General features: G+C 45.6%; 2 protein-coding genes across 5 annotated transcripts in view; one reads left to right on the forward strand and one right to left on the reverse strand.

Annotated features, from left to right (window-relative positions):
- Nucleotides 1-10,399, reverse strand: part of GlnRS (Glutaminyl-tRNA synthetase) — a 32,859-nt gene extending 22,460 nt beyond the window's left edge. The window contains exons 1-6 of one of the 4 annotated variants that reach the window (XM_065456384.2): nucleotides 10,241-10,399; nucleotides 9,876-10,029; nucleotides 7,663-7,848; nucleotides 7,078-7,208; nucleotides 5,055-5,121; nucleotides 1,967-2,017 (exon numbers count right to left, since the gene is read on the reverse strand). In XM_065456384.2, the coding sequence (XP_065312456.1) occupies nucleotides 1,967-2,017; nucleotides 5,055-5,121; nucleotides 7,078-7,208; nucleotides 7,663-7,848; nucleotides 9,876-10,029; nucleotides 10,241-10,375 (724 nt within the window). In that variant the 5' untranslated portion in view covers nucleotides 10,376-10,399. Of the gene's footprint in view, nucleotides 1-1,966; nucleotides 2,018-5,051; nucleotides 5,122-7,077; nucleotides 7,209-7,662; nucleotides 7,849-9,875; nucleotides 10,030-10,240 lie in introns of all 4 variants that reach the window. The other 3 variants (XM_065456383.2, XM_065456387.2, XM_065456386.2) reach the window with 3 other exon arrangements.
- Nucleotides 10,400-10,884: 485 nt separating this feature from the next.
- LOC135895748 (uncharacterized) lies at nucleotides 10,885-12,047 on the forward strand. Its single transcript, XM_065423903.1, has one exon. It carries the CDS (start codon nucleotides 11,421-11,423, stop codon nucleotides 11,850-11,852), a length of 432 nt encoding a protein of 143 aa, XP_065279975.1. The 5' UTR covers nucleotides 10,885-11,420; the 3' UTR covers nucleotides 11,853-12,047.
- Nucleotides 12,048-12,553: the final 506 nt, after the last annotated feature.

The raw sequence follows: 12,553 nt of genomic DNA on the forward strand, positions 1-12,553 counted from the left end.
AAATTTTTTTGAAGTGCAGCACTGTTCACTGTTAAGGGGCACAGCCAAGATGTAATAAAGCCAATATAAGTGGAGCATCTTTTTTGTCTTTATCAGAAGAAAGTGGCTAGTTAATCAAATGGACATACAATTTATGCGTAACAAATTCATCCATCAGTCTTTATGCCACATATCATTGATAACTGACAGCAGGATATGAAACTGTGTGTTGCCTTTAAAGTGGGCTTTACTGCACACCAACACGATTACAGCGCAATTTGGCTTTTCCTCTGTCACCACAAGCAAGCACTTCAAGAAATCAATTAACAAATGCAAGTATATGTGAGCCGTGCAGGCCCAAATTGTGTGTGTGTACGCTGCGAATTTGTTCTATTCATTGCCTACGCTTGGTCTTTTCCACATTGCTGATGAGCATATTGACTTGACCTTTCAAGTGCCGGGCTTGACTATACTCGTCTGGCTGCTGACGCACATCCGTGGACATGCCTGAGATAATTCGTGAACGTGAAACCTGTAGACTGGGGCAGCATTCTCTAGAGATCACTTTCGGGGATAATTTCACTTTTGTGAGATTTCGCGTGACTCGGCAGCCAACATGCTCATGAACATCTGGCTCATGTACAGCTGACAGTGTTTCCGTTGCTGTTCCAAGATGATCACTATTTACACACAGTGCCAAGAGCACTGTGGGCCATATACACTTCAGGGCGCCCAATGCCAAGTCTTTGATAGAGAGGACTGCTTTTTTGCGAAGAAAATAAAAGCCAGTGGTGCACGCAACCTCATAATGATGTCCATGTACCTGGCTTTTTTCTTTCTTTCACAAGGAAATGTTCTGAAATAGCTACCAGGTTGAAAAATATTTTTTCCCTGATGTGATAAAATTTTTTTCTGTTAAGAAAGTGGTAAGTAGACTTGGCTATACACTTACTTATTTATTTTATTTACCAAATACTGCAGGCCCTCACAGTGGGCCCTAGCAGGAGTGGCATAAAAATACAACAATGCACAATACGAATTCAGCGTAGTGACGTCACCCAAACGTGTAACGTCGCAGCAAGCTGCTGTGGAAATTTAGGAGGCAGTGTAGCCCCCGGTGCTACTTTTTTTTTTTGTTGCATGAATGAAGGAAGAGTTATGTAATTTGGAGTAGAAGTAGTACAATCCACCAATCTAAACGCTTCTCTTCATGCTCCAGCTCACCAACTCCAAGCAGTGCAGAAAAGGCAAAGGCTCAATCCCTAGAAATTGGGTGGGGCTCATTACGTAGACTCGGGCTCGTCTAACAAGCCCAGCTTTGTGATGAGCCCAGTCAATCAGCAATGAGAGCCAGTTGCATGCTGTGAGAAAAGAGGAAGGACTTTGCCCGTTGCACACTTTTAAGGGCTCACTCACAATGGTGACTGACAGAGGTCTCGCAACCGATCGCGACTGGTAACCGACCACCACTGGCAACCAAGCAGCGACTCACGGCACCGGTTGTTCATGGCGGCAAGTGCAACCAGCCCGTCGCCACACGGAGATGTCACGCAATCGATGCCACTCACCGTCTGCTCACACTGCCATTATTCCGTAAAATAAGCGGCAGCAAATGCAGACGTCCTGCTTCTGCACCGTTGATTGGTTCAGTAGGTTTGCAAGCGAAACATTGAGCAGCCAGGCGATTGACTCAAAACAGTCACTTTTTGACCAAAGTAACAATTTGTGACCAACTCGGTCATGCAACCTTTGTGAGTCACAGGCGTGAGTGAGCCCTAAATTTACCGCAAAGCTTTCATTTCCACACGCTCATCACAGAGCGGTGGTTGTTAAAAGGCAGACAATGTGGGAGCCTGTCTTCTGATTATCTATTTTAGTTGGCTGGCATGACTTGTAGCTTTCGCTGTACTGCATGAATTTGGTGAAACGAGGTATAGCATTCCTCACAAGAAAGAAAGAAAGATAGAATTCGAGAGCTCTCTCTCACCCAAGATAGTTGAATGCAGTGCCTTTCGAGGATGACTGATACTTGACCTTGCTGCCCGCCCGAACCAGAGTCAGATGGCATGCAGCAAAGCATTCGCGGTCGTGTACGATGTGACCACAGTGGTTTGAAGGAAAAAGGGAAGAGAAAACGAAAATGCGATGCTGTGAGGCAGAAAGCAGTGCATGCGGGCAAAGCAAGATCATGCGTAGCAGCAACCTGTGAGAGCAATGCAAAGAGTGCACTTTTACAAAAAAAGGAAGGATGCTGTCAAGGCTTTGTCGCAATTCTTTTCTCGATGCATCTTTTTAGCTCCTCACTGGAAAACACACATTTCCTGTGCTGCCATCACTGCCGCCGTTGGCCAGGGAGTTGGACTTCAATATAATGATTTGTTGAGTATAACAATGATAATGTAATACGTTTGATGCCGATATCAGCATGTAACAAATATATTGTTACAATCAATAGTGGATATAATGACGGTATTGTTATGTCAAGTGTGACATCATTTTAACAAGGCTGGACTGTATTTGTATTACCCAGAGCAAAACCTGGCACCCCTGTAACGCCGAGACATGGGTGGTTCCCCTCACCTTGAATGTGGCTTGGCCACAATTACGGTCATGATGGCACAGCTAAAGCTTTCTTGGACTTAAACCTCGATAAAATAGTTTTAGTTCACGTAGTAGCTTTTCCATTCACGTTTGCTTGCGTACACTGCGACAAGTGGAGAAAACAGAAACATACTATTCAAGCTAACGCAGTGAGTGCAGACCTCGTCGTCATTTCTCAGAAGCATGCAAGATTGGTCTTGTAGGTAAAACAAGCCTCAAAGTTTGTTTAACAGTGCAAGGACACCAGAATGGACATAAGAGAGAACACAACGCAGACCTCCAACCAACCAAGTCAGCACCCTGTTTTATTTTCTGTCCCCTCAGGTGTCCTTCCACTGTTAATCAAATGTCAAAAGGCTCCTCACCAGGTCTCGCCATTTTTAGCTGACAAGTGCAGAGCATACAATAAGCGCTAAACCTCGTGTCTACCAAATATTCCTTTGCTAAGCACCTTGGAAAGATCTGAGATTTCAAACCAAACACCGTTTGCCCTTCTCGCGGCTGCCATGCTTCAAGCTGGAGGGTGACGTACACGTGCTAGTGCGCCTACGTACACGTGTTTGTGCTGTGACATGGCTCGTAGTGACACGTGCCCTTGAGAATTATTCAAGGTAACATCTGTTATTTCTGTAATCTGTTGCATGAATAGACGATTTAAAGTTTAGAGAAATAACAAACCCACAAACCGAACGTCTGCGTGCTTTTGTTTTACTTCGTACCGCAGCAAGAGAGATATGCTTCCATTTTGTTGTGCATGCAGACACCAAAACTATGTCATTTTCTACCGTGTTCCAGCACGATCATGCTCTGTGAGCTGCTTGTGTATGCATCATTGTTCATGTAACTCTGACTTACACCACTAGTCAGCTTTCTTCGTGCACAGCGCGCAATATTGTGCGTTGCATGAAATCAGACAATCACAACAGCTCGCACGCGGGGCCGTCAGCGAAAGTGCGCTGTGCAGCAAAAAAGCGAGGAAAAAAAAAAAACGAAGATGGGGCTCGTGATGTATGTGTCAGGCGATCCTCAAGCTCTGGTGTGAAAGAATACAGGGAAGGAATTTCACTTGCAGAGACTAGATGGTGAAAGTGGAGAGAGCGTCTAGCTTGGCAGTGGCACTCGCTTCCCGAAATCATGAGTTGGCGGCACTGAAATGTTTACATTTTGGCTAATAATGAACCAATTTGAAAAAGTTTTGCAGCAGAATGCTCTCTAGAGGACATGTAACAACTTCAAGCTTATAACCGAAATTCGCTCTGTGGCCTGGTGAGGGGCCCTTTAAAGCATCTCTCTTCCAAATTTAGCAATCTGCTGACAGTGTTTGTGCTTGACATAACTGTACAATCATGCACAAGTTAATTATGTTTTAATAAGGAGCATTATCGCACAGTTATGCAGATCAAAACAGCATGTTACGTGCAGCTTCAGTAGCGATTAGACCGTTGTGACAGACGGAACATTGCTCGCCTGACGCGACTACAACATGATCTGGTTCTCTGAAAAAGATGCCAGTCCAAAAGCTCTCACTTCCCAGCATTCCCACACACTCAACATCATCGCAGCACCACTTCTTCAATGAGGCATTTATCAGGAACTCTATGGCATCAGCATTGCCATTTGTTGGGCGTGTTGGTAAACTGAAAGCATATTTAGCACCAGCAAACAAAGACGGAAGGGAGACGACACCACAATGCGCTAACTTCAACTTCAAGGTTGAAGTTCGCACATTGTGGTGTTGTCTCTCTTTCGTCCTTGTTTGCTGGCGCTAAATATGCTTTCTATGGCATCAGCCAGCCAGTGCAGCAGGCAATAGGAAAACAAGGAGAACTGATGGCAAAGAACACGTAGGATACATAGACCCTGTAAACCTGCCCTTTGTCAGAAGCCGAGTGATTATTAGAAGCCATGCTTGAAAGCAGTGATGCAAAACTTTTGGGGCAGTTGACTAGAGGAAGGGGGGGGGGGGGGGGGAGAGGCATGTGCCTGGTGTGACCCCCCTTCAACCTGGATTCACCCCTCCTTGAAAGACACAGCAGGCAATAAAGTAATGCAGATTCGGTTAGCATGGCAGCATGATTGAACGCACTAAGCTGTCAATGCCCATCTCTGTAACTCAAATCAAACTGCCAAGTTCATAACCTTTTTTGTAAACTTGCCAATCTATTCGATCTCGTAACTTTCATAACCTCCCTGCAAAAATCCCCATAGGGGACTGCAGTATTTATAAATAAAAAAATTACCTTCTTATGTTGTTCTGCACTAACTACAGTTGGCTGAAGACCATTTGGCCAGACTGCCAATGTGTACAATGTAACATGGGTTACTCTCTCATCACAGTGTCTATTATGAAACAATTTTACTTCAGTGATTCAAAACAGCCAGTACTACATCAATTTCCACACAAACGTGCGACACAGATTTTAGAAAGAGAAGGGAAACAAAAGAAGCAACTGAGGGAGCTGGTCTCTCACCACCATTCGGTTGAGTTTCAACCGACTGCGTATCCCGAGGAGTGCAGGCTTTCGGGCGCTCCTTGCCTCCCTAAAAAGTGAGATGCAGTAGATTCCTTAGCTTGAAGTGTTTTACTCGAGCGCAGCAATTCTAATTAAAACTGAACATACTACAGGAGGAGGTCCCCGTCAATGTGACTGGACTGGAAACAGGAATGCAGCGTAAATGTTGAAATATTAAATGCAAACATGAGGTTGAGTTGTGAATGAACGAAGCATGGCGTGATACAAAAGCATGGCCTTTGACACATTCTATACTGTCTCGAGGCATGTGGACAAATTTTTCAACTGATGTTAATCCAGGCTGAAAGATGCGAAGGTGCATCTGAAACTTGTCTGTGTCAGCCACTGCCAAACCCACGCACAGTACTGCAGCAGAAACCATGCCACATACTAAGCACTCGAATCATGTTACATTCGTTGCCTACTGCACATAAGACTGTACACCTGCTACTTCATCTGTTATCTATGCATTGCTGTTAAATGTTACACAGGCCCAACAGCCTTTTGTTCAGCTTCAGCACTTACATTAGCTAAGAGAGCAGAGACACATTAGAGCAAGTCTCACATAAAAGAACACAAGCTATTTGTGATGTTCCTTTGAACCCTACTGTGGATGAGAATGTGTGGGGAACAGTTGTGAAATTGTAAACTGTGGCATTAGTGTCCTCAGTGCTCAAAAATTTATTTGAAAAAAAAAAAAATTGTGGTGCTTAACATCCTGAAACTACAAAGTGGCTTATGAGGGATGCTGTAGCGAAGGGCTCCAGGTCAAACTTGACCACGTGGAGTTCTCTACTGTGCGCATGACGCATGGTCACATTCTGCCTCCACTGGAACACAGCAGCGACAGTCCGAAATCACACACAGAACCACATGCACAGTGGTAGAATGCCATAGCCATTAAGCCACTGCTGTGGGTACAAAAAAAAAATTATTTTAAATAATGTGCAGAAATATGAATACACTTCGCTGCAGCAAACTTTCATTAACATCGAACAAAGACTGGTTGGCCAATAAAAAGCTTGCCTTAGTATTATTAACACGTGACTGGGCATTCGTCACTGAGCTCGTGCATGAGCCGACTGACTCAGACTAAAAGACACCCAAACGCCTGAGCCTGAGCGAGTACCAGCAAGTCTAAGAGGCGATGAGCTTGAGTGTGAGCAAGTTGAAAATTGAGCTTGAGGGTGAGCAGAAAAATTGAAGCTCATAAGTCCAGGTTAGGGAGAGCACGAGTAAGACTGAGTTCAAGTTAATTGAAACCTGTGCAAGTCTTAACGAGTTCAACTAAGTGTGGATCACACGTGATTTTAATTGCATTTAACTCCATCAGACTTCATGCGAGGTTGAGTCCACATGGTCTGATTACAAATGAACCTGACTTTGTGCACCCACCAGTGAGGTTGATCCGATAATACCATACATCTGAGTGAGACGGGGATTTCATACACCTGAGTGAGCAAGAGGGAGTATATATCTGTGATTCTGAGCGACCCTGCACGAGTCTGATTCTAGTGAGTTTGAGATGAGCAAGTTTGGTGGGGCGCAAGTTTGGTTAGTACAAGTTCGAGTGAGCCAGGCAACATCTAGTGAATGAAAGTCCAAGTAAGGCTTTAGCTAAAGACATATTCTATATGTTAGCCTGACTGAGTTTTGTTTATTTTACTGACCTGCGATCTTGGACCAGTCCAACTATAATCAATCTGCATTGAACTGCAGTGGGACACATATGATGCATCTTTTGTGTTTGCCGTTTAATACGTGGAACAGAAATATTGAAGCTCGTAATTCTCACTTCCCTGCTCCTTTCTAAATGAATGCTGCAACAACAACATAGTAGTTTTCTCTATCCAAAAGAAAGACCATCCATGAAGCCACGAAGACTATCCATGAAACACACCAGCATGCTCAATGATTGGTGGTTGGGCCAGAATGACAGCGATCAAAATTCCTTTTCCCCAGCATTTGTGGCACGTCTACCAACCTTGGTCTTAGGACGAGACGCTTTCTGGAGATCAGCGTCTGACTTAGGGCCAAGCAGGTGCAGCACCTGCAAGTCCACCTCGTTCTTGATGTACTTGCCCTCCGCAAAGGGCAGCTTCGAGCGAGCTTCCGCTGCAATAAAGAAAAAGAACACATTTAAAGAAAGTTGGGCAAACTTTACCAGTAGCGGTGTTCGAATAGTTGAAATTTCCAAATCAAATTGAATATGAATAATATTCGGGAAACATGACCACCAAATTGGGTCAAAGATTTTCTCTTATCTAAAGCAATATGAAATATTAGGTTCGTGCAAAGTCCACTTGGAAAAAAAAAATCAGGCTTATACACATTGGTGCATGCGTGTAATACTGATCACAATTAAAAATCCAGACATAAAATAGAAAGAAATGAAAGAAAAAAGAAAGAAAACGAAACATTGAGTACAAGTTGAATAGCATAGTAGTTAATAATTAGTAACTGGCTTGCTGAACCATCTACAACAGGAATCTTGCTCCAGAATCTAAAAAATGCAACTAGCAGTATGACACCGTAGCCACCGAGTCATACCAGTGGGTTCTTTTCTCACCGAGTAGAGTTCCCACGTTGAACTGGTACCGGTCCTCCACCAGCTTCTCCCGGTGTTTGCTGATGACGTCCTCAACAGCCTTTTCAATCTGGTCAGGCGAGACAACGACACCAACACCGCTGTACTTCTCAAACGCCTTTGTGTCCAATGGGGGTTCCGGGTGGGTGAGCAGGTAGTCCATGGCAGCTGCGCAAGATGGGAGAGAGAGAGAGAAAGAACCGTACAAATCGGCTGGAGAATTGGCTGCAGCTATGCCTCATCTTGCGACACAGAAGGTCAGCACCACCAGCCAGTCAATGCAGTACGAAAAAGAAAACTATTTGATAGGGTCCAAGGTGCCAGTTTTGACCTGTGGGGTAATGAGGGATGCCACAGAAAGGTACTGTGAAAAAAATTTTGACCACGTTGATCAAAAGCGCATTGTGGTGTCGTCTCCCTTCCGTTCTTGCTTGCTGGCGCTAAATGTGCTTTCCACGTTGGTTCCTCTACCGTGCAACCGAGTGCTAATTCTTTGATTTCCTAGTACTGCAATGCTAGAACACACATAAATAAGACACACAAAGAGGCAGGGCCTCAAAACACGTGCAAAATGATAGATTTCATTCATTTGCTGTTTTCCCGAGTATGATCCCCAGGGCATGTGTGACAACAGGTCAGACGATGACGTACAGAGTATAGTATTCCAATGGGCATTTCTGAACTGCCCTAATCCGAATGAAGTTGTTGGAGGTCTTCAGCTCCATCTCTTGGTATGTTGTTTTCATGCTTAGCTTTAGTACTGGAGCACATAACTTCACTAAGGTGACAATCTGGGCTTGTCGGGGATCTATTACAAGCGTGTTGCAAGCGAGTAAAATGCGAGGAGTGTGTCCTGAAACTTCTTGTCACCCTCGTCCACTACTGCTCATAATGAGGTACATAAGTGTTTCTTTTTTGTCTGGGCAGGACATCTATCTCTATCACAACAAAATCAAATTGCATGGTTTAACGTTGGCTATGGCTATGGCACATTGGTTATGAAATGCTGTGGTTAAATGGGGGGGGGGGGGGGAGCTCTAGATTATTTTGACTGCATTGGTTTGTTCAATGTGTCGCTAAGTGCACAAACATTTTCCTGCATTTTGGTCCTATTAGAATGCAGCCACTGTGGCTGGGAATTGAACCCACAACCTTACAATAAGCAGCAGAATGCCACAGCCACAAACTCGCTGCAGCAGGTGCCTGTACAACCTGAATTTGTCGTGCCTACCTTTATGACTAAGGTGTCCTGCTGTATGGCGGTGTCCTGGTGTAAGACATACACATGGACACCGCCTTTTCACATCAGCATACGATTTCAAAGTGTGATAGTAGTAAACTTGTGTTACCACACCCTCTCCTGGTTCTTTCTCTGAGCGTAATCTTTAAATGTTTCTGGGGCAGTAAATTTCACGACGATCACCAATATAGAATTTAACTGCTGGGTCTTTTGAGTAGGTGAGCATACTGTGTGGGGATATCCAGGGTTAAGGTGTATTTCATATTAGTCTTGATCACGAAACTACCACGCCGTCACTGCCTTACAAGTACTTCTTGAGTGATGTACTGGTTCAGCATAGTACTAACATGCCAAAGGTGCAAGGCAGGTTGTTCTGGTTAAACACGACCTGGAATTTTTGAACACATTTCAGCACCTAAGCAGCCTCAACAGAGACCAATTGGTAAGCTAAACCAAAGAAGGACACAACAACAACAACAACAACAAAAAGGATGAAGAAACGGCTTGCAGCAAGCTGTGACAAGCGAACATTAGCAAAATGATGGAACTTTCCCTCAAACGGTATGTGATTGCTGAAACAACACGCTATCAGCATTTATTTATTGATTAGGTGATTAGGGAAACACTATTGGGAGGCGCGAGGAGTCATTCCAGGGAATTTCTCCCTTTCTTTCTTTATTTTTCCTGGTTTTTTAGTTTCGCCCAGTTAAGCAGGTTATGTCGTGTAGACGCGCCTTTGGCAGTCGGTATGCTTGCTACGTTGGTGAGCGAAAGCCAAGAAAGACACGAGAAAAAAAAAAATGAGAGTGAGAGAGAGAGAGAGGACTGCTCTCTGCGAGCTGTGACAAGCGAACGTAAGCAAGATGATGGATATCTGCCGGCCACGCACGATCGACAGACATAAAAAACGAGCGGCGAACACATGGCGCCCGTTCACGACGCGGCATGCGTATACCTGTCAGCTTGGCCTCGGAGTCGAGCTTTCCCTTGGCGACGTACTCGACGAGGAGCAGCTCGTACTGTTTTATTTGTCCCTTCATCTTGGTCACGACATGGTACAGAAGGTTGCCCATCGCTTTCGTGATCGGCTTGTTCGCTTTTCCCTCGGCCTGTAAAAGAAATCAAAGAAACGCGTCACATTGTCGCAAAACGGTCGAGTCACAGGAGACGAAAGCAATGCGCGCGGCACCATCGCAGACTGACAAGTGTCAGGTTTCACGGATGATGCAAAATCGCACGCGGTGCGAGAACGGAGCCGGCGAGCCGGCATCGCCCGAAAGCTGTCAACGCGGCAGGGTACGTTCTGTTCTCGGGACTCACCGCGACGATGGCGTCAAAGAGGCCCTGCGAAAGCGTCGCATTCTTCGCCGTCTCCTTCGCCTTCTGCTCGCTGAGCCCGATCTGAACAAACTTGAGCTCGCGGTCGCTCATCGACGCGTTCGCAGAAGCTGCCATGTTGGCCAGAACAAGAACCGGAAGTGCTAAAAGACGACGAAAAGTTTCTTTTTCGCTTTCTTTTTTTTCATATATAATTACTCCTAGACGTACTACAGGCAGATGCTTTGGCGATACAAAGAGGGAATGACGTCATGAGCTAATTACCTTGAATTTGGCGTTGTCTCGTGCATGCGTAAATTCAACAGATTTAACTGCACAATGCAAAGAACGCTAAGCGCGTAATTGATTTTAAGTACAAACGCTTGCGAACTGTCAGAAGCGAAAGCGCCAAAACTCGACACACCTTAGTAGACTGAGTCCCCATCTACCGGGAAAGAAATAAAACAAGATACACACGTAGCGCACACGTACTTCCGGGTACTTCTTTATGTGGTGTTTGTTTTGCCTTTCATCCACGAGGTGACGATAGGTGAATGTTAGTTTTGCCCATTTGGGTGCTCAGCACGTGCTCACGTCCAAGTTACGGTTTAGGCAATCGCATTATTATCCATTTGCTTCCTTTCTCTAGATGTGGGAGTATGACCTTCTGGTGATCGACAGAGATATCATAGCGGCCCAGCTTTGCACAGCAACAGTTCTACACTCTGCTTCAAGTCTGCCCACGGCGGTCGTAAATTTCACAGGCCGGAACCGAAACTAGAGCAAAGCTAAAAAAAAAAAAGGAAAAGAAAAGTTGCTAGCGAAGGCTTTTATAACTCTAATGTCAAGCTCTTGACCTCTTGTCTCTTATTGCAACGACTGCAGTTAGTAATGCACGGTTTAAGCGAAGCTGTCTTTCTGATGTAGCGCGACAGCGGTCGATAAACGGATAAACGTCATTACGCAAGCACGGCCTCGATCGAGTTTGCAGCTGTTGCTGTTTGGTTTGTCTGCTGTTATAAAAAAAAAAAAAAAAGAGGAGTATGGCGGCGTAGCGCTGGCGTTGTTGAACAACAAGAGCATTAGTTGGCTTCGTTTTGTCGGTGCTAAGCGAACCGCGAGACAATCAGCAGGTGCGGTCCCGAAACACCCCTTCAATTGCCCCGCTCTACGTGTAACAAGCATGGGGGCCCTGTACCAGGGAGACTGCCTCGAGGACGACTTCGATCCGTGGTTGGACGAGACGGACCCGTGGATCGACAGGGTGTATCGGCTCAACGGCGACATCTCGACGCCGTCGGACTCGGTCATCACGCACTTCCTGACCGACGACGAGCTCTACCAGGCGCTGGCGTTTCCCGCCGACTACGATTGGTCGACGACGGTCATCTTCAAGTTCGACGTGGACTGCCCCGAGATATGGCCCAAGCTGTGCAAATTTATCGATCACTGCCCGGAAGTTAAGTTCGGCGGCTGGGCCCGGACGAAGGTGGCCTACGTGCACCTCATCAAGACGTGGACGGTGGACGAGGCGGACTTCCTCATCGGGAAGCGAGAGGTCGACATCGAAGGCGTTCACTGTCGCATTTTGCCCGTCAGAGTCGTGCCCGTCTGAGAGACGGTGACAGTGAAAAGCGTGCGTGGTTTGTGTGCGTGTCAACGTGTCGGTCGTCGCAACGTTACAACTGTTCGGTCCTCCCACCCCTTTTCGTTCGCGTCTCGTTTTGGCGTGCGCGTGTATTCATAGGCGGCAGAAGTTATTAAAAAAAATGCTGCCGGCTCGTTTGGTGGCTATAGTGTGTTGACAAAATACGTCTGCCTCTCAATTGCTTGCGCTGAGGAGCTTTGGGGCGCAGAACAAAGAGCTGGAGCTTGCGGGGACACCCAAAAGTTTGCAGGTTAGGCGTGCTCGAGAAAAGACGCTGACATATACTTACCTGGGCGTTTGCATATAGTGCAAGTATACACTCATTTCCTTATAGTGCTTTTTTTGATCGTGGCTTTTGGAAACCCGTTTTGAACCATATCAACTACCGTCAGCCGTAAGCAACTTTTGCTTTTCGCATAATCACGTCGTTAAACCTGGCAAATGTAGATTGCCTTAAATAAGCATCTTGTTTTTTGCATAAGAGTTGCATCGCTGAACGTGGCAAACGTAGATTACCTTTTCTAAGGCAACCAGCTTGCTTGTTTGCCGGTATTAATTTGAGAAAATGATAGTGTAGTTTGGAGAGAAGTTTAGCAAGCATTGAACTGTTCGGTACTCATTCAATTCGTGCTTCAAGTTGTGATCATCGGGTATACCTGGCCGAAATG

This window comes from Dermacentor albipictus, chromosome 6 (assembly GCF_038994185.2).
Source record: "Dermacentor albipictus isolate Rhodes 1998 colony chromosome 6, USDA_Dalb.pri_finalv2, whole genome shotgun sequence".
NCBI lineage: Eukaryota > Metazoa > Arthropoda > Arachnida > Ixodida > Ixodidae > Dermacentor > Dermacentor albipictus.